General features: G+C 44.3%; 1 protein-coding gene across 2 annotated transcripts in view; it reads left to right on the forward strand.

The window, feature by feature from the left end:
- Positions 1–7,609: 7,609 nt before the first annotated feature.
- The window catches only part of LOC147629852 (uncharacterized), a 57,128-nt gene continuing 37,766 nt past the window's right edge, over positions 7,610–26,971 (forward strand). For both annotated transcript variants that reach the window (XM_086811387.1, XM_086811386.1), the window contains exons 1-3: positions 7,610–7,724; positions 7,815–8,259; positions 8,445–8,607. In XM_086811387.1, coding sequence (XP_086667513.1) covers positions 7,670–7,724; positions 7,815–8,259; positions 8,445–8,607 — 663 coding nt within the window. In that variant the 5' untranslated portion in view covers positions 7,610–7,669. The remainder of the gene's footprint in view (positions 7,725–7,814; positions 8,260–8,444; positions 8,608–26,971) is intronic.

A 26,971-nucleotide genomic window follows, 5' to 3' on the forward strand; every position in this document is an offset into this window, starting at 1 on the left:
AAGGCAAGAAAAAGATCAGGTGCAACTATTGTAAGGCAACTGATCATGTCATTAAGAATTGCCCTAAGCTAAAGGCTAAAGAGGCAAAGAAGAAACAGTCAAATGTAGCCACAATAGCGGATGCTTCTACAAATGCAGATTCTACAAATGTTGTGCAGGATACAGAATGGGCGTTTAGCGTGTATTGCCAGTTTGACCCATCTGTACATGATGCATATTTGGCAGTTTTTGTTGACTCTGATGTATGGTATTTTGACAGTGGTGCTACAAAGCACATTACCTCGCATCGTATTATATTCACTTGTCTTGAGGCTGTCCCTAATGGGAATACTGTCACATGTGCCAATAATGCTTCTTACCCAGTGAAGGGAATTGGTAAAATTATGCTTACTACTGCAAATGGCAATGCTTTCACACTTTCAGATGCTTTGTATGTGCCAGGGATAAAGAAGAATCTATTGTCTGTCTCTGCGCTTGCTAGACTTGGACTTGTAGTCGGATGACAGATGTACTGTTCATGATTTGACTTCTGGTGATACGATTATTGTATCTGGCACCTTGTTTCGTAGGCTGTATAGGCTCAATTCTTATGACAAGTGTGTGAAAGATTCAACAAATGCAGTTTCTGATGAAAAGGCAGTTTCAGATGCAAAACTATGGCATGCTCGTTTTGGTCATCTGAACTTTGCTAGTTTGTATCTGGCACCTTGTTTCGTAGGCTGTATAGGCTCAATTCTTATGACAAGTGTGTGAAAGATTCAACAAATGCAGTTTCTGATGAAAAGGCAGTTTCAGATGCAAAACTATGGCATGCTCGTTTTGGTCATCTGAACTTTGCTAGTTTGCAGAATTTTGATATGGTTGCTTCATTGTCCCCTCTTGAGGCACCTTGTTTGGGAAAAATGCAGCGTTTTGTGTTTCCAAAGGATGGTTCTGTGCGGGCCACTCGCAAATTGCAACTTGTACATAGTGATGTATGTGGGCCTATGCAAACTCCGTCATTTGGTAAACACTTGTACTTCGTGACTTTCATTGATGATTACTCAAGGCATACATGATTACTCAAGGCATACATGGGTATATCCACGGAAGGCAAAGTCCAAAGTGTTTTTGTGCTTCAAACAGTTTTTGCTTATGGTTAAAAATGTATCCAATTGTACTGTGGGCACCCTCCGTTCTGATCGAGGGGGGGAGTACATGTCTAAAGAGTTTGATGCATTTCTGGCTAGTCGTGGGATAAAACACCAATGTACAGTGCCGTATACCCCTCAGAAAAATGGTGTTGCTGAGAGGAAAAACAGGTCACTTATGGAGATGGCACGATGTATGGTCAAGAGCCAAGATTTGCCACATGCGTTTTGGCTTGAGATTGTCATGTGTGCTGCATATGTACTCAACAGGTGTCCCACTAAGGCCTTGCAGTCTGTTACTCCATACGAAGCTTGGCATGGCAGGAAGCCTTCTATTGGTCACTTGCGTGTCTTTGGTTACTTGGCCTATGCTTTAGTGCCTGTGCAACAATGTAGAAAATTGGATGATAAGGCTGTCAAATGCATTTTTGTTGGTTACAATGCTGAGAGCAAGGGTTACAGATTGTATCATCTGCAGTCAAAGCGTATCTTAATTAGTCGAGATGTTGTTTTTGTGGAAGATGCTATGCAGCCTTTGTTATCATGTGCCAAAGAGATAGGTGTGAGCTCACGGGATGTATTTGATACATTGTTGCCTCTGTTTACAGGTGGGAATTCAAATGTAAGTCCTAATGAGGAAAATATTCAGCCTATGCAGATTTCAAACGACATCATAGATCAACCTATTTCTGATGCAGATTTACAGGATGTAATTTATGAGGATAGGGCTGAAAATGAGCAGGCTAGAGGTATGCCTAAATGGCTAGTGCAAACCTTACGTGATAGTAAAATTGATGCACCTATGTCTAGTCGTACTCATTCAGGTTTTCAGTATGCCTCTTATGCATCAGATTGTTATGCTTTGGCTGTGTCTAGTATGTGTGAAGAGGAAGAACCTCTTTCATTTGATGAGGCACAAAAATCAAAAAATTGGTTGGCTACAATCCAAAGTGAATATGATGCTATAATGAAGAATGGTACATGGTCTTTGTGTGATTTGCCTATTGGTAAAAAGGTCATTGGATGTAAGTGGGTTTTTAAGTTGAAACAAAAGCCCGATGGAAGTGTTGATCGCTACTATAAGGCTAGACTTGTTGCAAAGGGTTATGCTCAAGAAAAGGGCATTGATTTTGATGAGACCTTTGCTCCCACTTGTCGTATGACTACCATTCGTAGCATTTGTGCATTGGCAGCTCATAATGGTTGGAATGTACATCAGTTGGACACAAAGACTGCGTTCTTGAATGGAGATTTGCATCAGGAGGTGTATGTATCGCAGCCTCGTGGTTTTGTTCAAAGAGGGCAGGAAAAATATGCAGGTTGAAAAAGGCTTTATATGGTTTAAAGCAAGCTCCACGATCTTGGTATGAAAAGATACATGCATATTTGACTGCACATGGTTTTCAGAATAGTCCAACAGAAAGCACTTTGTATGTTAAACGTGTGGATGATGTACATCTAATCATTGCTCTCTATGTCGATGACATGCTGCTCACAGGACCAAATGAGAGTCATATTGCTCACTTTAAGGCTGATTTGAATGCCTCTTTTGAGATGTCAGATTTGGGGCATTTGCATCATTATTTGGGGATACAATTTAAGCAGTGTGATGGAGGTATTGCTTTGTGTCAGACAAAGTATATTGAGACATTGTTAGATTTGGCCTTGAAGACTGCAAGCCTATTGCTACTCCAATCGAAACAGGTTTGAAGTTGAGTCTTCATGATGCTGGAGATTTGGCCTTGAAGACTGCAAGCCTATTGCTACTCCAATGGAAACAGGTTCATGATGCTGGAGATCACTTTGATGTCACACTCTATCAGACAGCTATTGGTTGCCTCATTTATGTATGCATTACGAGGCCGGACATTCAGTTTGCAGTCTCACAGGTGAGCAGGTTTATGCATACCCCAGGGTCTCAGCATTGGAAGGCAGTTAAATGCATCTTTCGCTACTTGAGTGGCACCATACATCTTGGGTTGTTTTATCCCAAAGGGGGGATCGTTTGCCGCTAGATTTACATGCTTTTTCGGACTCGGATTGGGCTAGTTGCTATGACACAAGAGTGTCCACAAGTGGTTTTTGTTTCATGCTCGGTAGCTCATGTATATCTTGGTTGAGCAAGAAGCAACCTACTGTGGCCACTTCTAGTTGTGAAGCTGAGTACAGGGTAGCTTTCACAACTACGGTTGAGTGTGTATGGCTCAGACGACTTATGGTGGTTGACTTGGGTGTTGGACAGGAGTCTGCAACCTCTATCTACACTGATAGTCAGAGCGCATTGACAGTTGCGAGAAACCTAGTTTTTCATGCTCGCACAAAGCACATTGAGGTGCATTATCACTATGTCAGGGAGAGACTCTCAGCAGGAGAGATCAGCTTGGCCTATGTGCCAACACAGGACAACCTCGCCGATCTTTTCACAAAGGCGCTTCCTTGTGAGAAGTTCGAAGCTTTCCGCAAAGCTTTGGGCTTGCTCCCCTTTGTGGACTGATCTACTTTGGGCATGGCACTTCCCTATACATGAGTGCCAGTTCTCGTTCACACCATCACTCCTAGGGGGGATTTGTTGCCATATATATAGGCAGTGATGTGTGTGAACACACTTAGGACCGCCGGGGCACTTTTTCCCTCTTTAGGAGGTTTTTTCCCCCGGCTTGTATATACGCCCATTATTCTAGGGCTAACTTATCTTTTGTACATTGACACAATCTAATACATTGTGTGTTGTGTGCATTCTTGCTTCTTCTTCTCCAAGCTTTGTGTGCTTTCCTGCAACCCAAATTCCAACAGCTTTCCCTTTGGGACTCTTGAGCCTTAAGAGTAGCTCGCACAGTCCTTTAAATGTGATCCTCCTCAAAATCAAAAGAATCAGATTCTAAAGATGCATGTCTTCGCTTCTTGCAAGAAAATTTACGCTCAAGATCTTCTCTTTGCCCTCTCTCACTCAACAACTAAGCTTGAAGTGCATCGAGTTGGTGGTCTTGAATAGAAGGCGGTTTGCAGATTGCTCCCCATAATGATAAATTGAAATTTGTAAATTAATGTAAAGAAATAAGCAATAAATTTGCTCTTATTTATTGTTTGCCATCGTGGAAGCAAGTTGGCCTAGTTCGGGTCGTTTGTTGTAAATCCGCACAAGTTGGTACTCAAATTGGCGCTTCAATCGGCTCTTGAACAGCTCGATTTGAATTGAAAGTGCAAGTCTGGAAACTTCTAAACTTCTAAGAACTTTCCCAAACTATTGCCAAAGCTGAGGAAAAAATATACAATTTTTTTCGAGAAATGTTTAGAAATTTTTAGGGCTCTGGAAGCTCAAAAATAGCAAAATTTGGATCCAAAAATTAATTTTATGGACCAAAAATAGATCTAAAAATTATGGAAATTGGATATGAGCTGTAGAATCCTAATTTGTAGCTGACTAGATTTTTGTAGAATTATTGGAGGAAAGAAACTTATTTTGGGCTATTTTCTAGCTTTTTGGAAGCTTTAAAAGCTTGATAATTAAGCTTATAAGCTTAATAATTAAGCTTAAAAGCTTAATAATTAAGCTTGAAAGCTTGATTAAGCTGTAGCTCTACAGCCATGGGGCTGGAAATACAATAGTCGGCCAACAAATACATCATGAAAGTGGTTGCCCCATCAATTGGGAGGTGTGAGGTTTTTTTTTAAAATTCCTTGCTATATTTGCATCAAATCAACCCTTTCTTGCTCCAATTTATCAAATAATTAGTCAAATTTGCATGTGTTAAGCAAAAAGATTTGGGAAAAATCAACAAATTGACTTAAGAGATTTCCATAGCCGTCCATGATAGATTTTGACACTTCCATTGGCTTAGCAATCTTTCTATGACTCTCTATGCTCCTTCCCTTGTTGATTCGATCCGTACAGGCTAATTATGAAGAGGATTAGTGAGATTAAAGGTGGTTTTGTGGTTTTCACAAACCCACTAATGGTTTTCCACCTTGCTTTACCCTTTGAACCATAGATTGATGGAGATTTATTGTCCAATGGTTGAAAACAAGCCTTCTTTCAACCACACATAACCATAAACGTATTCTTCTTCAAATTAAATTAAAAAATCACCAAAATCACCGTTGCCGTTGTCTCTTTCATCTCTTTGTCCACAAGTCTTTGATAGGCTTCAAGAAGATTGAATTAATCCAAAGCTCTGATAGCATTGTCATAGGACCTTTTTGTACTTCTTGAAGAAATAATTAAAAACTCACAAATACATCAAAGATTAAAGCATAGACTTGCATCAAATTGATATGAAAGAGCATAACATAGCATAAACAAGAGAGAGAGAACAACATCACCATCAAGACAAGATTGGGTGTAATCTCCCCCCTCATACGTGTAGCTCCGCTTCCACTATATGAGTATGCTTTAGAATTATATTTAATGAATAGCCACAAGGAGCTAACAATAGTTGTGTGTACAAAATTGGGCTTGCTTTTCCACTTTTACAAAAATAGCTCAAACACTAGAGCTTGTTCATACACTAAGTGTAAATAATCAAAACTCTTCTAAAGTATGTGCTAACAATATGGCAATGCCACGCACAAGTGTGCATAAATAATATGTACAATCTTTTGGCACATGGACAACAAAATAATATGAAATAATAATATTATATGATGATATAGACAAGATCCTCCATGTACGACATGCGCACTATGCGCACTGCTCATCACCTATCTCACAAACGCAAACACATTAATTGCCCTTCTTTTCAATTAATCCCAATATGAAACGTTGATAGGCACAAACACAACATACACTTACCACTTGTTTCACTACGATGAGAGTATCATTATACACATCATCTAGCATGGCGTGTATTGCCACTTGTTACACTTTCAATTAGCATGGCACATTGATGAAGGTTTGACTAGGCTAAGAACACATGTCTATAGATCACCCTTATTTTCCCTAACATTAGATCTCACCATCGTCCTATAGACCTTGGATATGATAATAGTCCTCTTTCCATGGATGGCATAAAGTTTTATATCCTCAAAATAAGTTCATTAGCCCAAGCTAGAGTTTCAATGAGTTCTTGTCAGTAACCGCGCTAAGAAATAAGAAACATAAATCACACGAGATGTCCAAATAAGAACAAACAAGGTAGATTTAAGTAGCCTCTTGAAAGGCACTTAGTAAAAGCCCTAATTTAAGTAGCCTCTTGAAAGGCACTTAGTAAAAGCCCTAATTTATTATATCTTGTGCATTCTTCCTCTAACCTTTTGTTACATAATGTCCACCCTTTAGTTATATGGGGACTCCAGAACACTAGCGTGCCATTCTAGTGAATTGGTATCATAGGTGACAACCTAACAAAACAGGTTTATAAGACTTGCATTTTCTTATTTGCATAATAACTTAGAGGGGGACTGAAAATTAGGTTGCAACTTTGTAGATTCCCTAGCATATCCATCAATAGCAAAGGGATTCAAAAAACTTATATTTTTTTAAATAACATCTAAATGTTTATGATTCAAGCAACTTATATTTTAAAAATAACATCTAAACATTTCTGATTCAAATGTAAGAATAAAAGAATAAAACATGAAAACACTACATAACATAATAATTTTATAATTCAAAATTGACAAGAGTGTCTCTAAGGGATTCACCCTCTTGATTGTTTTCTTCATGGCTATATGGCATCTCTTTCACTAAAGCACTACTTGAGATACTAACACACATTGCCATTGCTTTGGGAACAAACTTGAGATAGAAAGGAGGTTTCTATTCAAATCTAGAACCTAAAGAACATACTTTTTACACAACCTTCTTTAGACATAAGTGATATGGTACATGAACCTTTGATTGGGCACTTTGCATCGTTGCCCTTTCTCCGAGTCCTTTTTGCCACTAATCTCCCACGGCTTTAGGGAGGAATACCAATCTTTGTAACTGGTTAATGTTTCTATAAGCCCCACTGTTGATGATCCAAGAATCATCATGTGCTGCAACATTAGCTCTCATTGCACACTTCTTTAATGACTCTATTTGTGCAGCATGGCTGGATTCTTCCTTGGTCTTGAGAATGTCACTCTTGGCATTTGCCTGTTATTTCCTTCATTCTTTGGCTATGTGCCCTTTCTTGCTATAGTAAAAGCATTTAATCTTTTTTTTTCCCTGATTTGTTAGAATCCTTACCCTTCTTCTTTGTACTACTATTGTGACTCTGTATCCTTACCCTTCTTCTTTGTACTAGCAAAGAAAGCCACTGTTGTGAGACTTTGCATCCTTACCCTTCTTCTTTGTGCTAGTAGAGAAAGCCACTATTATGACTGCATCTGTTATACCACTATCCTGAAGTTGCTATGATGGTTTCCGTTTGTAAAATCCGTTTTTTTAAAGAGCTGCAATTTTTTAAGCTAAGTTGTCACCTTTGCTCGTGTGTGAGATAGCGTGAAAGTCACCTTAATATATATATATATATATATATTTATACACTTGTTCTATATTTATTTATTATACACAGTTCCAGAAAGCCTTTACAACGTTAGTTTGAAATCAGTACGAAATGCTCTCGCAGGCGCAAGCTGTGAAGAGGCACCACGCACCAAGTCATAATCAGGGTTTGTATACCCGCCCCCCGCCCCTCCGGCCCCCAGCCTGCTGGCGCCCTCTCCTCCCGTTTTATCTCATTTTGTTTTTCTTTGCGGCAGGCCCATCAAATTGTTGTTGCAGCCCTTTCCTTTTAAAGGAGCAAAAACACGCAGAAGAGGTACCTGTCTCAGCAACTATGCCCGCTTGTTCTTCAAGCCCAAAGCAGAAAAGAGGCAAAGAACATCAGAAACAGAGCTTGCCCAACTTGGCAATCTCCTCTGGTCAGCAAAAGAGACCGAGAAGATCACCATCACAGCCTGCTCTTCCTTACAATTTGAGGTTTAATGAGCAAAGGAGGCAAAGAAAAACTGCCTCACATGATGATATGAGCAGAACTGGCTTCAATAGTTATAAGACGCGAAGAAAAGCACAAACAGAAGCCACTCAACATGTCAATCACATAAACACCATTGACGCCCTTCCAGATGACCTCTTGATATGCATCATGGTGGCCTTGAGCTCGTCTGCCACATCACCATCTGATCTGGTCAATGCTATGCTTGTGTATGTCATGCCATTCATCATACCACGGTCATGTTTTCATCATCATGTTACTGAGTCACATCATTATCATCATATGAGAGTGCATTCATCATGTCTTAGTCACATCATTAGTATCATGTGAGAAAGATCTAATCAGGGAGAGAAATTACAAGATTAAGCTTATAAGAGGCATGGTTATCTGGCAGGAGTAAGAGATTTTATGTTATGGGGACAAATCCCCATGTATTGGCAAAAGCTGGGATTTCTGTACTTGCAGTTAAGGCCTCTGCCTGGTCTGAAGGATCTGAAAGGTTTTTCAAGCGATGTGTTGCAGCTGGGAATGCAGAAGCCTGCCGCATCCTTGGCATGGTGAGTTCATTACGCTGCCTTTTGTATGCAGCCAATTTATTCTATTACCTTTTCTAAGGTGTATACTGTAACATTAGTAGATTTAGCTACCTTTAGTTTAGGTAATAAATCCCTATTTTGTCATGTAAAGGGTAAACATAGATTTAGGTAATAAATCCCTATTTTGTCATACTAAGGGGTAAACATAGCTTTGCTAGTTACTTTTACGCATAATCACTAAGCATTGTAAGAGTGTTGCTTTTGGGGATTTTCTGTGGTGATGCCACATGTAATCTTGGCTCCACATGCAAAACGAGATGTCTCATGAAAAATGTGTAAGTAGAAAAAGCGGGTCCGACAGTCTGCCGATAGACTCTCAGATCGTGAACATTCACTAGCTTTGTTTGTTGGCTTGTTCAACTCACTCCTTGTGGTACAAAGAAGGAATCATTTTGAGCAAATGCTAGCCAGCTCATGTGTGCTAATTTGAACATAGGCTGTTACAGGGCATTGGTTGGTCCATGGGAGTGTAATATAAGTTAGCGGAGGAGGGTGAGGGTGATGTTACATCTCTACTCCCTAAACGGGATTGAGAGGTCTAACTTCAGGTTAGGTTAACCCGAGATTGTGGGTTAGACATCTTATGGGGAGTTTAGTGGTGGTATTTATGAGGTGAGTGTGATTGGCTTTATGGTTGGGCGGAGAGCTAGATGTCTCTATTTGTTTCCATGTTTTGCTTAATGCTCTCTGTCCTCTGCCTTCTTTTAGGGCTTGCAGTACCACATGCTATAGTTCGACTCTCTGTGCATCCAGTAGCACATACGCGCCTACTCCATGCAACCGGCCTATGCAATAGAGATCTCAGTTGGCCGAAAAGCACCACAGAAAGACAAGGCTGGGTGTCCTCTGCCTTCTTTTAGGGCTTGCAGTACCACATGCTATAGTTCGACTCTCTGTGCATCCAGTAGCACATACGCGCCTACTCCATGCAACCGGCCTATGCAATAGAGATCCCAGTTGGCCGAAAAGCACCACAGAAAGACAAGGCTGGGTGTCCACAGCCTGACACATGGAGATTAGGCAATCCAGCACGACCCAAAAAGCATGAATCTTTCACATGCATCTTTCCCATCTGCCCAGAAGGGATGCACATGAATTTCAGCCTTTTCGCAGGATCATGCCAGTCCACACGCCCCTGTAAGACCAGCAAAAAGCCCTCCTCTCGGGTGTAAAACTAGGCCCAACTGTGTTCCCTTCTGCATGTGCATCCGATTTTCTATAGGCATCTTGTATACGCGACTTGTACACAGCAAAAAGCGCCTGCCTTTTCATAGATACGCAACGATTCAGAAATCGCTCCACACATAACTAACTCTACTGTCTTCCCCGTTCATGTCTGACTTTGCTCTACCTTTTGCCCTTAGTGTCCCATACCACCAGGCCTTGGAAGACAAGAAAGCAGCCCACAGATGAGAAGCTAGAAGATCTAGGTCATGGATTTCTCCTCTCCTCATTTCGGAGTGTTTCTGTCTTAATACCAACAGGTCTGGCTCTTATACATACCAATGTAAGACCCTTGTCTATAGCAGACACCTGCACACTTGTGGGCTTCTGTATAGCCAGGGCTGGTCCATGGTCAGATGGGTGCCCCTAGAGGGCTGCATGTACATGTGTGTAAATGCACTCATACAATTTCATGTTTGCTGAATTCTGCATCTTCTTCTAGCGCACATGATCTCCAGGCTTTGAATGCATTGATACTATGGTGGAACAACATGCTATGACCGATATGCCTGTGGACTCTTATGGTGGGCAGCCGACTCACCTACCGACTGTACAAGAGGTTGCATGTAAGGGCACCATTCTGCCCATGGAAGTATGACCAGGGGGACTCAAGTACATGTATCTTGTACAACATAGATACCTCCTTAGTTTATGGGCCATCCCATCCAAGGACCGGTATCTGGTAACAATCCAAATCAATTTTCTGCTTTTACTTATGCTCAGCCATATCAGCAGTATATGGGCTTTAGGCGACCTTCTTTGCCTGTCTTGCTTTAGCCGTTGTTTCATGATGCAGAGTTATACTCAATTCCCTTCCTTAAAGTTGACATGTCACTTGGATTTGTTGGCTTGCCAGGTATATGCTTCTTGAGCTTTGGCAAGGCGCTCCTTAACTGACCCAATGATCTCCGAAAATGTTTCGGTTGTCCTGTTGACCTCTAGAGATCGTTTAGGATTGCCTGAACCAATGGAAGGGATTGTTTCCATTTCGATTGCTGGTCATGGCAGTACGATTTGAGAATGTCAAAGGCAAATTGATTGTATATTTATGTTTGGCTATCTATTTGTGGATGGAATGTATTGGACAGTGTCATGTGCACAGTGGGTATCTACCGTGTGCTATACGCATGCAAGACTAGTTTCGAGGCTTGGGGAAGCTTGGAACTAGGCAGGCTGATTGACGAGCTGAGTTAGGGATAGACTAACGGGCGGGCACCCAAGTATGGACGGGCGGGCGCCCAAGTGTGGACGCCTGATGACCGGCCAAGAGCCTATAAAAGGGTGGCCAAGGTTAGTTATTGGGATAGAGAGTCTCGCGAATCGGTAGGTAGAGAAGAAGAGGTCGAAGTACGGTATGTGTTAAAAAACTTGCTGTTTTTTTTCTGTACATACTGCAGCTTTCAGATTTGGTATGTGTTTTTTCTTCATCAAAGAACCCCATGTTGAGGGGAGATGGTAGGTTTAGAAGGGTTGATTGCTTTTGCAAAGAAGAAGCATGTTTGTGTGTGCAGTCGCATAAACTGCGGGGAGAGAAACAGAAAAACGAAAAAGCAAGTTTGCTTTTCGTTGATTGAACGCGAGAGAGAGAGCTAGAGAAGTGCTGGATCAATTAATCGCTGACGAGTGGGTTGGCAGGCGGGAGTCTTGTTGACGTGTTGTAGGCGGCTAGACTTGCAGCCGGCCAAGCATGTGAAGGCGCCTAGGCCAAGCGGGCAGCGCCCAGGCCTGCCCAGGCCTACGCCAAGCGGCCAGGCAGCCAAGCCACATAGGCGCCTAGGCTACGCCAGGTGGGCTGGTGCCCAGGCTAGGCGGGCTGGTACCCACGCCAGGCGGGCAGCGCCCAGGCCTACGCAGGCGCCCAGCCAGGCCCCGTAGGCGGCCCAGCGCAGGAATCACATCCGGCTGGCGTAGGCGCACACGCAGGTTGGTGCGAAGGTCCTGGCGCCGGCAGCAATGGCAACAGCAGCAACGGCCAGCACTCCACGTCAGCAGCAAGCGCCGGCTAATCCAGGAGGTTGAGAAAAAAAAAACACGCAAGGAAAGCATTCGTTTTTAGTGCTTTCGTTTTTTGTTTTTTTTAGGGGAGTTTAAATTTTTTTTTAAAAGGTTTAAAAGTCCTCCCCTCTCCAAGGTTTCCAAAGGTGTTTATTTTTTTTAGAAAAGCGAATATATATCCATATATATATATTAATATATATATATATATATATATATATATATATATATATATATATATATATATTCCAAAAAAAAAAACACAAAAGCTAAAGCAAAAGCTAAGCCTAGCTTTTCGAGATTTTTTGGCTTTTGGGAAACCTTTATAAACCCCTCTAGTGGGCTTCTTGCCACACATCTCTCGAGTTCTCAAGTTCTCAAGTTTTAAGCTCTCAAGCTCTCGAGTTCGCTCGCACTTTCATTGTGCAAAGATCGAATTTTCTCTCCACGTACCCTCTTCACGATGTCGACCCAAGAATCAGAGTTGGAGTCCCTCGTGGAACGCGAAGGCTTGCCGGCTATGGAAGGTACCGATGCCGATCTTTTTGACGAGTTTGTGTCAAAATCAGATTTCCAAGAGTTCAAAGTAGCTCTCGAAGCTTCTTCGACGGAACGTCAGGCACAAATCGCAGCCCAGATGCAGGCTTTGCAGAACTCCATCGCTCTATTGACCACTACCCTCTCTACTTTTTCGGGAATGGATACCTTGGCTTTTGCTTTAGGCCCCAATATTACTCCGGAACCGTTTGGGGGCGAGCAAAAGCAGAGAACCAAGGAGATCGTGGACACTTGGCTACATAAGTGGCAAGTTCACTTTCAGTTTCATCCATATGATGATGGAAAGAAGATCCAGTTAGCAGCAGGTTTCCTGTCCGGCAAAGCTTTGCTTTGGTGGAAGGAAGTGAACCCAAAGCCAACGACTTGGGCACAATTTGAAGATATCTTCAAGAAAGAATTCCTCAAGAAAGAGGATGACTACGATGTTGTTGCCCGGTTTTCAGCTTTGACCATGACCTCGCAGCACCTCACTTATGAGGTCTACCTCCAGAAGTTTCGTGACTTGCAGATGAAAGCTACAAAGATGGATCCCACTACTCTTTTGGGGTTTTTCGTAGCTGGTTTACCAGACTCGTACCGATTACAGGTTAAAAATAACAAATGTAAAACATTGGACGAGGCCATTCATTCAGCTCGTATCTATGATGATACGATGGTCTTTTTAAAGTCGAAACCCGTTACCGAGCAGGGGAACAAGCATAAAAGAAAGTTCTCCGCACCTATGGCTAACAAGACAGAAGGCAAGTCTTCGGACCAACCTTCGAAGAATACAAGTTCGACACCAACGAAGAAGAAACGACTCCTTAGGGCTTTAAAGCTCAAGAAGGAAGGACGTTGTTTTATCTGCGAAGAAAAAGGACACATGCGTAATGAGTGCCCAAAGCAAAAGGGTACCAAGTCAAACGCAGGACCCAAGCCAAAGGCAGCTAACCAGTTGTCTTTGACAGGTACGTCAATTACTGTACTTTCTCGCCCTAGTACTTGTTCTGATTGTCTGTTCAATTCTAAGGTATTTGGCATGCATGATCTTCTCCGAGTTTATGGAGAAGTGAATGGCCATAAAATTCACATTCTTTTAGACCCTGGCAGTTCGCATAACTTTGTTAACTACAAACTTGTGCAGAAATTGAGTCTTGATACGACACTCAGCGACCATACCTATGAGGTACGTCTACCTGCGGCGGGCAGACAAGTTTGGGATCGCAAGGTGGAGCTGCTTCCAATCCAGATTCAGGACTACAAAGATACTCTGGAATGCTATGTTATGCACCTGGAAAATGTAGACTTGTTATTAGGGATTGAGTGGTTTAAGACTCTTGATGTCCAGATAGATTGGTCTAGTCATATTTTTTCTTTTCAGCATAGGGACACCAAGTATAGTATTTTAGGTGATTGTATCTATCTCTCTCAGGGACCTGTTGTAAATACTATTGATTTTGGAAATATAATGGATTCTTCTTTGTATACCGCTTTCCGTTGTGTATTGATTCCACTTTCTTCTTTTCTCATCCCTTCCATGGATGTGAATGAATTAAGTGTGTTTGAAAGCAAAGAATTATAGAAGATACTTGATTCGTTTCAAGATGTATTTCCTAAGGAATTGCCATCGGGTTTACCACCTGAACGGGCAGTAGATCATCGTATTGACTTGATCCCTGGTGCTCATCCTGTGAGTATTCCACCTTATAGGATGAGCCAAGCTGAGGAAGATGAGTTGGCTAAACAACTCGAAGATTATTTGAGGATGGGCCAGATCCGTCCAAGTAAATCACCTTGGGGTGCACCTGTGTTGCTTAGGAGAAAGAAGGACAATACTTGGAGAATGTGTATAGATTACAAAAGATTGAACAAGCTGACAATTAAGAACCGTTATCCTCTCCCTAGATCAAATGACCTAATTGACCGGTTAGCAGGAGCGAAATATTTCACGAAGATAGATTTACGTACTGGCTATCACCAGATACGTATCTGGCTATCACTAGATACGTATTCATGAAAGGCGTGTCGAAAGAACCGCCTTTCGGACTAGGTATGGCCATTACGAGTTTCTCGTATTACCTTTTGGGTTAACCAATGCTCCAGCTACTTTCCAGCAAATGATGAACGATCTTTTTCGTGAACATTTGGGAAAATTTGTGGTGGTGTTCCTGGATGATATTTTGATATATAGCCGTACTCTTGAGGATCATGTCAGACACCTCACGATTGTCTTATCTATTTTGAGACAGAATCGACTATATGCTAAGTTAAGTAAATGTGAGTTCTTTATGACCGATATCATTTACTTGGGACACAAGATCACTAGAGATGGATTGAGCATTGACTATGACCGAGTTCAGAAGGTTTTAGACTGGCCTATACCACGAACAGTGAAACAACTTCGTTCTTTTCTCGGTTTTGTTGTTTTTCTTCGGAAATCTGTACGGGAGTACTCTCAGCTCACACTACCGATGACCGACTTATTGAAAGGTCGTGGACGTAAGTCCAATCAGCCTATCACTTGGAATAACGATTTGGATTTGGCCTTCAGACTTTTGAAAGATAAAGTCAAGGAAGCACCTATCTTAGCATTGCCTGATCCTAGTCGGCCTTATGTTCTTGAAACTGATGCCAGTGACTATGCTATCGGGGCTGCTTTATTTCAAGATGGTAGACCGGTTGCTTTTGAAAGTAAAAAGCTAGACGACACTCAATCTCGTTGGCCAACCCTTGAGAAGGAGCTTTATGCTGTGATTCATGCTCTCAAGGTTTGGAGACATTATTTATATGGCTCCAAGTTTGTGGTATTGACTGATCATCAGTCAATCAAGTATGTGTGTGATGCGGATGATTTGAGAGGTAGGAAAGCTCGTTGGGCAGAGTTAATGCAAGATTTTGATTTTGAGATCCGTTATCGGAAAGGGTCCATGAATAATATTGCAGATGCGCTTAGTCGGATTAGAGAGGTGAATACTTTGTCGTTCACCGAGATTTCTACTGACTTATTTCAGTCATTGAGAGGGCTTTGCAGGACTGATAGTTATTTTGGTCCATTTTGGCAAAAGATCCAGGACGGGAGCTCATTGATTGACCAAGACTCGGTGACTGAGCAGTCTACTATTCAGGCTGCAGGAGGCCAGTGGATGATTCGGAATGGTTTGCTATTCCGTAATGACAAAATTTGTGTACCACAGATCCCGGACATTAGGTCCAAGATTCTGAGGGAGTGTCACGACGCCCCTTCTGTTGGACACCCTGGGGTACACAGGACACTATCTTTAGTGAAACACACTTTTTATTGGCCGAAGATGAAAGGGTATGTAGAAGATTATGTTCTCAAGTGTCAAATTTGTCAGGCAAATAAAGCTGAACGCTTTAGACAGGCTGGGTTGTTGCATCCTTTGCAAATCCCAGGTAATAAATGGGAAAGTATTTCCATGGATTTTATTACCGGATTGCCAAGAACACATCAAGGCCACGATTCTATTTGGGTTGTGGTAGATCGCTTGACAAAAATGGCTAGATTTTTACCGACCCGGAAGACTATTACAGCTACGCAATTAGCTCGGCAGTTTATCGAGCAATTGTTTAGACTGTACGGGTTACCGCAGGACATAGTCAGTGATAGGGACTCTAAGTTTACGAGTGATTTTTGGAAACTTGTTTTCGAGAAGTTGGAAACAACTTTGAATTTGAGTTCCTCATATCATCCTCAATCCGATGGCCAGACTGAAAGAGTGAATCAGATTTTGGAGGATATGCTTCGAGCATATGTATCCAAAAGACAGAGTTCATGGGAGGATTATCTTCCTATGTTAGAATTTGCATATAACAGTACTAAGCATATGAGTACAGGGTTTAGTCCTTTCATGCTTATGTATGGTTTTCAACCAAGATCACCTGTTACAGTAGGATTCTCAGGACTTCAGCATGATGCAACACGTAATTTTTTGCAAGATATGCAGGAAATGTTACAAGTTGCGAAGGAATCTATTAGAAGTGCTCAAGACCGAGACAGGTTTTATTCTAATAGACATCGTTCACCTAGAGAGTTCTCTGAAGGAACGATGGTGTATTTGTGAGTTCCGAAAGATTCCGAGACTTTACGGACAGGTAGATCTCCGAAATTATCCCCTAGATACTGTGGACCATTTCGTGTTACACGACGGATTGGTTCAGTTGCATATGAATTGGATTTGCCTTCTCATGTGAAAGTTCATCCTGTATTTCATGTCAGTAGACTTAAAGAAGTACTGGGTGGAGCAGATCAGTTAGTTACTCCTCAAGAAATTATAGATGTCTAGGACATGACATTTGTTCCGCACGAACTTGAAAAGATTCTTGGATTTCGTGAACGAAGATTGCGTCATACGTATGCTTATCACGGAATACAAGATCAAGTGGAAGGATCGTGTTGAGGAGGACGTTTCATGGGAGACATTGACTTCTCTTCAGAGAGATTACCCTGGCTTTTTAGTGAGATCAGGAGTGAGCTCTTAGAGGAAGGGGAGTATGTCATGTGCACAGTGGGTATCTACCGTGTGCTATACGCATGCAAGACTAGTTTCGAGGCTTGGGGAAGCTTGGAACTAGGCAGGCTGATTGACGAGCTGAGTTAGGGATAGACTAACGGGCGGGCACCCAAGTATGGACGGGCGGGCGCCCAAGTGTGGACGCCCGATGACCGGCCAAGAGCCTATAAAAGGGTGGCCAAGGTTAGTTATTGGGATAGAGAGTCTCGCGAGTTTGTGAGAGCTCTATGGTCTTGGAGCCTGGATCTAGTGCAGACGTGCAGCTGCTTTATGCAGCCGAGACCGGCAGCAATCTCGAGGCCCGCGAGGGCAGCTTCGTGGCGGTATGGGACGTCGCGAGGAGAAGATTGGTCGGTACGTCAACCTAGTTAGCTCAGCTCGTGGCTCGGTGGGGACAGCCAAGACTGTGGGCTCGCCCACGGCTGTCATGGTTGGGAGGTGAGTCAGGCCTGCACCCCCTTGTTTGTTTGCAGGATTCGAGTTTCGAACCAAGATCGATCACGAGGGGATCCGTGGGGATTTGACAGAGAGTTGCAACTTAGTTTCAAAATTGTCAAACGATGCTCTCCAAAAATGGGACTTGAACTTAGAATCTCAATCGGATGTGATTGTTAGTGGCAAAAAGCCATCGATGGGGTACTAAAACCAAATGAGCAAGCGAGCTATGTCCTCGGTTGTGGTTGTCTGTTTGCATGAAATGAGCATGTAGAACTTTCTGAATCTATCCACAATTGTCATACACTGTGTTTCTAGATCCAACTGAGGTGGGAAGAGTGCCCACGAAGTCCATAGTGATGTTGTGAAAAGGTTTCTCGAGAATAGGCAAAGGCTGAAGTAACCTTGCTTGCTTGGTACGAGGAACTTTCACCTTTTGACATATTTGACACGATTGAACGTGTTGGTAGACATCTCGTCGCATTTTAGGCGAATAGAATGACCTCTTTAACTTCTCCACGGTATTGTTGTGTCATGTGCACAAAGTGTATCTACCATGTGCAATACGCACACAAGACTAGCTTTGAGGCTTGGGGAAGCTTCGAGCTAGGCAAGCTGGGCTAGGGATGGATTGACGGGCGGGCACCCAAGTGTGGACGCCTGGTGACCGGCCAAGAGCCTATAAAAGGGTGGCCAAGGTTAGTCAATTGGTCATAGAGTCTCGTGAGTCTTTGCCATAGCTCTACGGTCAGGAGCCTAGATCTAGTGCAGACGTACACCTGCGTCATGCAGCCGAGGTTGGCAGCAATCTTGCCGCGAGGGTAGCTCCGTGGCGGTATGGGACGTCATGGAGTAGAGATTGGTCGGTGCGTCTTGCTAGTTAGCTCAGCTCGTGGCTCGGTGGGGACAGCCAGGACTTGTGGGTTTTGCCCACGACTGTCATGGTTGGGTGGTGAGTCAAGCTTGAATCCCCTACACGTTTTTTGGCTTTGTTTTGCAGGTTTCGAGTCGTGTTTCAGGAGCGCTCTATGAGGAGATCCGTGGGGATTTGACATGTTGATACTCCTATGACCTCCAACAAGAGAATCATGGGCATCATGGAGAAGGACTTGACGCTTTTCTTTTAGTACACAGAGACGGTTCTTGAAAAACAACCAACCATCTTGTATACTATAATGGCTTGGTTTTGAACTGAGGCCAACTGACATTGAGTCCTGAACTCTTCCGAATCTGGATACTGTGCCTTTGTGCCGTCCAAGTTTTTGCCTTGAATTTCAAGCACAGTGGACTCCTGCAATGCCTGGATTGTGCCTTTTTGACTAAGAGCATCGATAACAAGGTTGTTCTTATTCTAGGGACCGCCTATAAGATCCTGGCCAAGGCCATTAGCAAGAGACTTTAGCCCTTTCTCTCAGACTTGATTCATGACACTTAGACTGGCTTTGTTCAGCGGAGCATTCTAGAAAACATCTTCAACTTTTGAGAGGCGACAGCTTCGGCCGGGATGCGGCAGCAAGACCTCATTGTGCTACTCCTAGACTTTGAGAAAGCTTATGATAGGATGGATTGGAGCTTTCTGGAGGGCACGATGAGCTGGATGGGATTCTACGTGGAGTGTATTCGTGGAGTCTCAGGACTTTACTTAGACTTGCACAGCTAGGATCTCATTTAGGGAGCCCGTGGTGATAGATTTCCCCTTTTTCGCTGGTTTGATAGGGCTGTCCTTTGGCACCTTACCTCTTCCTATTCGTCACTGAGGCCATGAGCAGTTTTCTTTCCGCCCAAGAGACAGGACTTCAGGGATTGCGTCTCCCCCTTCGCATGCAGGAGGAGCTGCTTGACTCAGAGTTTACAGATGACACAACAACTTTCCTTTCCGGAGATGTGGGGAATCGATCGAGGTTTTTTGCCGCGCATCAGGAGCACAGATCAACTGGCACAAGTCATGTGGTTTTTGGGTAGGCTCTGCACCCGCCCTGACTTGGCGCCTAGTTGAGGCTTTCGAGTGGATTCTGAGGGGCACTCCAGTTCGCTATCTTGGTTGCCAGGTTGGCATTTACATTTCTCCAGAGCAGTAGCCGCCCCTCTTCTTCTTAGCATTCGGAAGAAACTTTTATACTGGAGTTGTGTGAGGCTCTCCCTCGCAGGTAGAGTGGTGGTGGTGAACCAGGTTCTTCTTGCCACCATGTTGTACATCACTTGTCACGTGCACACCCTATAGGTTGTACAAGTGACATGGCATCCATAAGCATTTAGCAAGCATTAATCCATTTATCGAGACATTTACAGCATAAAGCACAACATGAGCATGTGTTTGGGGCTTTACAACACCTACAGCAGATATATCCGACATTCATGAGCATTTAGGGCACTCAAGCATCATGTCGGGACCTGTTATTACCAGCCAACAGCAACACAGTACTAGCCGACAGAAGTATCCCAGCATTTAATGAGTCGTGTGCTATCAGATGGCTGGCCGACAGCAGTCAGCAGCCTGACCAGCATCATTATAGCATATATAAGCAAAGCGCATCATTCATTTAGGATATCTTGCATTCTCCTCAGCGTTTCCTCCCAAAGGAGCAAGGGGAGTCAGTAGATCATCAGCAGCCTCCAGTACAGCCTATCCAAAGGTGCACTAGGGCAGTTCATCATCCACAAAGCATTCAGCATACAGTAAGCATATTCAGAATTCAGTCATCATCTCCTGCCTCCTACATCGAGGAAAGCCAGCATTCCAAGGGTGGACCTCAGCATTGGAGAAGGAAACAATCATTCATCATCAGCATTCAGTCTCTCTTCCCGAGATAGATACTCATCTAGGGACAGCATAGATCTATTTACAGATCTTCATTGTAACTCATCCATTTAATATAGCTGAATTGCATTGCCTTTAGTCAGCCGGCATTTTAATTGGTCACATATCATATATGTCATGATTTGTGACTAATGCCACCATTTGTCCGCCCGAGTGGTCTTCCCTTATTTCGTGCCAAGGTACGGGAGGCCAGGTAGCTTCGTGTCGCCCGTACTGGGCCAGGACTCACGTCACCTACAGGAGGCTAGGCCTCGTGCCACCTGTAGTGTGGCCAAGACGTGGAACCCACTGTTAGGGATCCCAGTTTAGGCTTCCTATTGAGCCAGTTCCGTGCTCAGGAAGACCTGCTATTTACAAGTTCCAAGAACGAGAGATATATCCATTGCATAATGCTATGCATCTGTTAGAATGCACAACATAAATCAAGACAACTGCTGTAGAGAGCAATACACAGATGAAAGAGAGAGAGAGAGAAGCTAGTGTAACTCTGCTATATACACCAATAAAATCCTGGAATACACAATGGAGAGTGTGGGGGTGCAAGGGGTCATTTTATATGGTATGGCCCCAGGCTGCTGGTCGGCCAGCTCAGAAACAACCGACAGCAGCCCACGACAAGTACAACCCCAGTCGGCCAGCAGAAGGGCAATCGGCCAACAAATCTGGAGTTGGCGAGGGCTGGACAGCAGGTCGGGTATCAACAACCAGTCGGCTAGCAAAAGGAGACAACTGACAACCCTCCACACCCAGAAAAATGGAAAAAAATACATGGAAGTGAGGAAAATTGGGGACACACAAAAACTGGGCGGGCACACCCACAACAGAGGCCCTGACATAGTGCACAGACAGGAGATGACTGCTAACACCCCCTCTCAGCTCCTGGATGTGGAACCAACCCCAGTGAGCTGGAGTGCCACTGAGGTAGAGACTTCGTGAAGAGGTCCACCGCATTGTCCTCCGTCGAACAATAAAGAAGCAAGATGTCACCAGCCAAGATCTTCTCATGAACAAAGCAATATTGTATCTCTATGGGCTTGGTTTGGGCATGGAAGACCGGGTTCCGAGCAATAGCGATACAGCTCTGGTTATCGCACTGGATGACCGTGGGCTCCTTCTGTGGATACCCAATCTCGCCAAGCAACCTCTGTAGCCACACAACCTCGCAAGTAGCACAACAAGCAGCCCGGTACTCTGCCTCTGTCGACGACAAGGCAATAGTTGGCTGCCTCTTACTGCTCCATGAAACTACTCCTGAGCCGAGTGAAAAACTGTAGCCTGATGTAGATCTCCTCCTGTTTGGATCTCATCCCCAATTTGAGTCACTCCAACCTTGGAGTCGAACTCGTTTCTTCGTTTCACCTCCAGTGGTGTAGAAGAGTCCAAGATCCTTCGTACCCTGCAGATACCGCAAGATCCACAATCCTGCGTCCAGACTTCAACGGCGTTTGCATAAATGAGCTCAACAGCCCCATAGGAAAGCTCAAGTCTAATCTGGTGTTTAGCAACCAGATCAATGAACCAACCAGCTTCCGATACAGAGAGGCATCAACCGGCTCACAAGGATCATTCACTGTAAGCGTCATGCTCGGGTCCATAGGTTACATGATAGGCTTGCAGTTCTCCATCCCAAAGGCCTCAAGCAACTCATGGACATACCGCTGTTGAGAGACAAAGAACCCCCTCTAGGTCTGCCGGATCTCCAATCCCAAGAAGAAGTAGAGTAAGCCTAAATCGGTCATCTCAAACTCCTTTGACAAGGCAGCCTTCATCACTACAATGTGCTCCATATGACCGCTGGTGAGAATGAGCTCATCCACATGAAGGATTATCAATGTTACCCCCGAAAGAGAGAGAGGTTGGGATTTGCAACCGATCTCTGAAATCCAGTCCATAGAAAGAAGTAATCAATCTCTTCATTGCAAGCCATGGGGCCCTGCTTAAGACCATACAAGGCCTTCCGCAACCTGTAAACCATCCCCTTTGATCGTGGAACCTCAAAGCCTGGAGGCTGCTCAACATACACCTCCTTCTGCAAGTCACCATTAAGGAACGCAGATTTAACATCCATCTGAAATACGGACCACCACTGAGAAGAAGCAAGGGCAAGAACGGTCCGAATCGTGGTCATCCTCGTTGTCGGTGGCAAGATATCTTAATAGTCGATGCCAGGCCGCTGAACATAACCTTTAGCCACAAGTTTGGCTTTGTGTTTATCCACCGACCTAGTTGACGTATACTTCGTCTTAAAGACCCACTTGACACCAATGACAAACCGTTTCGATGACCTCGGAACCAACTCCCAAGTGTTATTCTTCTCAATGGCATCCAGTTCCACTTGCATGGCTTTCCTCCAAGTATCCTGTGCAAGGGCTTCCTTGACGGAAGTGGGCTCCTTGTCCCGCATGATACGAGACATCAAAGCATAGTTTACCTGTAAAAGCTCCGCTGAATGACTTTTATCATGAACTCTATGCGATCTTCGAGGTCCGTCCTCTGTGGTCCATTCAGAGGGAAGCTCCGTAACACCTGACTCCCGAAGGGTGTCTACCAACCACTGGGGTACTTGAATAGAACGCAGAGCCTCCTGCTGTTGCGGGGGCTCATCTCTAGCGGTGGGCTCAACCTCCTCAACTGACTGAGGTTGTCCAACTGGAACAATCGACTGGGAATCATCACCAGAATCATTTGGGTCACCAAGAAGTGGCGGCTCATCAACAATGGAAACCGGAACATGTTCATCAAAAACCATATCCCTGTTGACGACAACCTCGTTCCTCTCTGGATCATACAACCTGTATCCCTTGGAAAGAGAGTTATATCCCACAAAGACTAGGTTTTGGGACTTTGAGTCGAGCTTCCCCCTCTGCTTCCTTGGAATGTGAACATATGCATCACTCCCAAACACACGGAAATGGGAGACATCAGGTTTCCTGCCAAAATACGCCTCAAAGGGAGTCATGTTCGATACTGAAGTCGTTGGAGAACGGTTGAGAATATGGACAGCCGTAGCCACGGGCTCTCCCCAAAGTGGACGAGGAAGATCACGATGCTCCAGTATCGTCCTCGCCATCTCCACCACAGTCCTGTTCTTACGCTCAACTACTCCATTCTTGGACGGCGAACCTATATTGGCCTCCCGCTTGATCCCATGTTCCGCACAAAACCGCACAAAGGCATTGGAAGAAAATTCTCCTCCTTTGTCAGCCCTAAGAGTCTTAATCTGCAAGCCAGACTCTTTCTCCACCATCACATGCCACTCCTTGAATCGAGCAAAATCTAGGTCCTTTTGTGAGAGAAAATAAACCCATGTGAATCTACTACAATCATCAACAAGCAGCATAAAGTACAAAGAACTTGCCAAGGATGCTGTCTGCATAGGTCCACACAAGTCAGTGTGTACCAACTCCACAGGTTTCGAAGCCTGCCTGGAAGCTTGCTTCGGAAAAGATTCCCTGTGCTGCCCACGAATGCAAGAACTACATCGTCCTTGCCTGCTGCCAACATCTGGCAAGCCAACCACCATCTGGTCCCGGAAAGCTCGCCGCAGCGCATCCACATTCAAGTGTCCAAACCGAAAGTGCCACAAATCACCAATCTGAGAACCTGTCAAAGAGGAGAGTGCAGAGAGTTTGTATATACCATTCTCCACGCCGCCTTCCCAAACAACCTGGCCAGTCTCGCGGTCCCGTAGAGCAACATAATGCTCCTCAAACTCCACCCAGAAACCAGTCTTGCACACCTCATGCACTGACAACAGATGAAAACCAAGTGTGGGGACGTAAAGAACACGAGAGGAATGCTTCCTCCCTTTGCCATCGGGAATGATCTCCATCTGGCCCTCACTGTGTATTGGTATGGTGGAATTGTCGCCAATGAAAATGCGACCTGACTGTCGTTTCAGATCCTGAAAGAAGTCATGGGAAGGAGTCGTGCCTGGAAGCACCACTATCAAGAATCCATTCCTGAGTATCCTTGGTGGTGAAGCCAACTGCCTCCTCGCTTGAAGAAGATGAAGCATTGGTGTCCAACATCTCCAAGTGCACAAAGGCGGGAGTCTTTGCAGTTGAAGCTGAAGAATAAGCACTCTTCCTAGTCCGCTTTGGACACTTCCTCCATTAGTGGCCTTTCTCGCCACAATCATTACAGGCCCTCTCGGCCTTCAGTTTTTATCGGTCTGAATTAGGCTTCTTCTCAAAAGGCTTCTCCGATGAAGCCTTCCCCTTGCCCTTGTTTTTGTTACGGCCTTTCGATAGTTGGCCAGTCAAGGCCTCAGAACCTCTGCCTTGTGGAGGGTTCGTGAATCGCTCTTCCTGGTCCAAGACCATGGGCACAAGCTCCTCCCATGTGATGGTGTTGAGCCTGCCACTGGTGATCAAATAGGAGTAAAAGGCTGAGTACCGAGAGGGCAAATGTGACAACGTTATGGCCATATCCTCTGTCGATATCTCTTTCCCTACCTGGAGAACTTCCTGCTGAAGAGCCTTGTGATATGCAGCGGAAGTCTTTGTATTGGAAGATCCTGTCACACAAATGCTCACACCGTCTTCTGTATCCTGAGTTTCGTGAGTTTAGCAATCCATTTCAATACTTCAAACTTTAAAGAGATGAGAGAGAGAGAGATGAGAAATGTACACCAGATTGGGTCTCGAATTACCCACTGAAGGGCCCCCTATCCCAATAACGAGATAGTATTTGCTTTATTTCTTTAGAGAGAATGACTGTGGACTGTAGATAAGCCAAACGCAAGATCTCGGAGGATCGGAGATTGGCTGATCTGTACATGGCTGTAGAAACACCTCGATGACCTGATCTCGAGCCTATGCACTCTTCCCAAGGGCATGAGGAAGGGTTGCACACGTGAGGCTGAGAAAAGAAGATGGTGGACTGTTCTAAGCTATGTTAGAATGCTGTAAATGCTTATAAATGCTATGTTACCTTCACCAGATGACTGCTGCATGTATGGATGATGCACAGAGGGCTGGACACTGCTGCAAACTGTTGATTCAGGGCTGGAAACTGCTGTGGACAGAAACGCAGACCTATAGGGATGCTGCTGGACTGAAACGCATGGGTATTCTGATGCTGCAGACTGTTGCTGTACGGCTGGACAGAAACGCAGAGGAGCTGCTGTACGGCTGGACAGAAACGCAGAGGAGCTGCTGCTGAATTCTGGCGTTGAACTGAGGCTAGGCTGCAGGCTGAATCAGGGCTGATTTGATGCTGAATCAGGGCTGATTGGATGCTGAAGGCAGGCGCCTAGGGCTGACTGAAGCAAGGGTTCTCAAGGGGCTGGAGAAGCAAGCTTATGAGCTCCAAGGGTTGGATTAGTCTAGGGCTGAAGGCAAGGATACTCCTGGGGCTGAGGAGGAGAGCTCTTAGCACAATGAAGACTGAATGAATAACTAAGCCCTATGCAAGCCTATTTATACTAACTGGAGGTTGGTCATTTAATAAAGTTTATATTTATAAATGCCCAATAATGCAAATAATGCTAAATAAATACTATTAAATATGAAAAAAATACCAAATAAATCCTAGTAAATTCCCTAAGACTTCTAGTGATGCACAGGCATATGAATGCATATTATGCAGGATGCAGAGTGCTTTCTGATGCAAACCCTAAGGCTTCTACTGACTCTACATGCATGAATGATTCTCTCCAAGTGGGTTAAGGGACTTGACTGACTGACTGACCCGCTAAGGCTGAGGAATGACCTACGTAGCTCGTGCCTGACTTATCTTGGACTGAGGATGTACAATGGGGTCATGGCGTACGACAATTATCATCCTATTGGGTTCTAAAACTGTACAACTGTTGCACTTCTGATGAGGAGCCATCTTGTCACCATGCACTGAGTGCAGAGTGCATGTGACATTCCCTCTTGATTAGCTTGGCGGCAGGTTCATGGCTTCCAAGTAGTCCGCCAATAACTGGGGGTACTCCTGGAAGAACTCCTCGTCGAGCCATACGGCTTCGTGGGTGCCTCGATCTCGGAATTTCGTATAGAACTGACGAATCCGTCGACCGGAACCATGCTTCCATTGATGAAGAAGGATCTGCTCAGGCTCAATCACTTCTGCCTCGTCTACCACGTCTGGCTGCTGTTCATCTGAAACAACAAACTCTTCTGGACCAACATATGGTTTTAGCCAAGAAACATGGAAAACATCATGCATTGTCCAGCTGGCAGGCAACTTTAACTTCATGGAGACATCACTTAACTTCTTAACTATTGGAAAAGGGCCAAAACTACGGAATGAAAGCTTGGGACAACGTTTGCCCACTTGTTTCAATCTCTGTTTCATGATACGCAAATAGACCCAATCCCCTTCCTTGAAGTGGACATCTCGTCTAGACTTATTTGCCTGTCTGCTATATGCTTCCTGAGCTTTGGTCAAGCGGTCCTTGAGTGACTCAATGATCTCGGAAAATGCTTCCGTGGTTTTATTAGCCTCTAAAGATGGAGACACCATTCTCGTCAAAAGAGAAGAAAAACGGCGACCAAAGGCTGCTTCATATGGAGTCCGTCCGACACTGGATGAATGAGTGTCGTTCAAGATAGCTTGGACCAATGGAAGATAGTGTTCCCATTTGGACTGTTGGTCATGACAGTATGACTTGAGGACATCAAAGGCCAACTGGTTATAAATTTCTGTCTGGCCATCTGTCTGGGGATGGAATGCACTAGACAACTGCAACTTAGTTCCAAAGTTTTCAAATAATGCCCTTCAGAAATGCGAGGTAAACTTGGAATCTCTATCTGATGTTATGGTGCTAGGCAAA

The sequence above is a fragment of the Cibotium barometz genome, chromosome 17 (genome assembly GCF_041138505.1).
Source record: "Cibotium barometz isolate CiBa-2024 chromosome 17, ASM4113850v1, whole genome shotgun sequence".
NCBI lineage: Eukaryota > Viridiplantae > Streptophyta > Polypodiopsida > Cyatheales > Cibotiaceae > Cibotium > Cibotium barometz.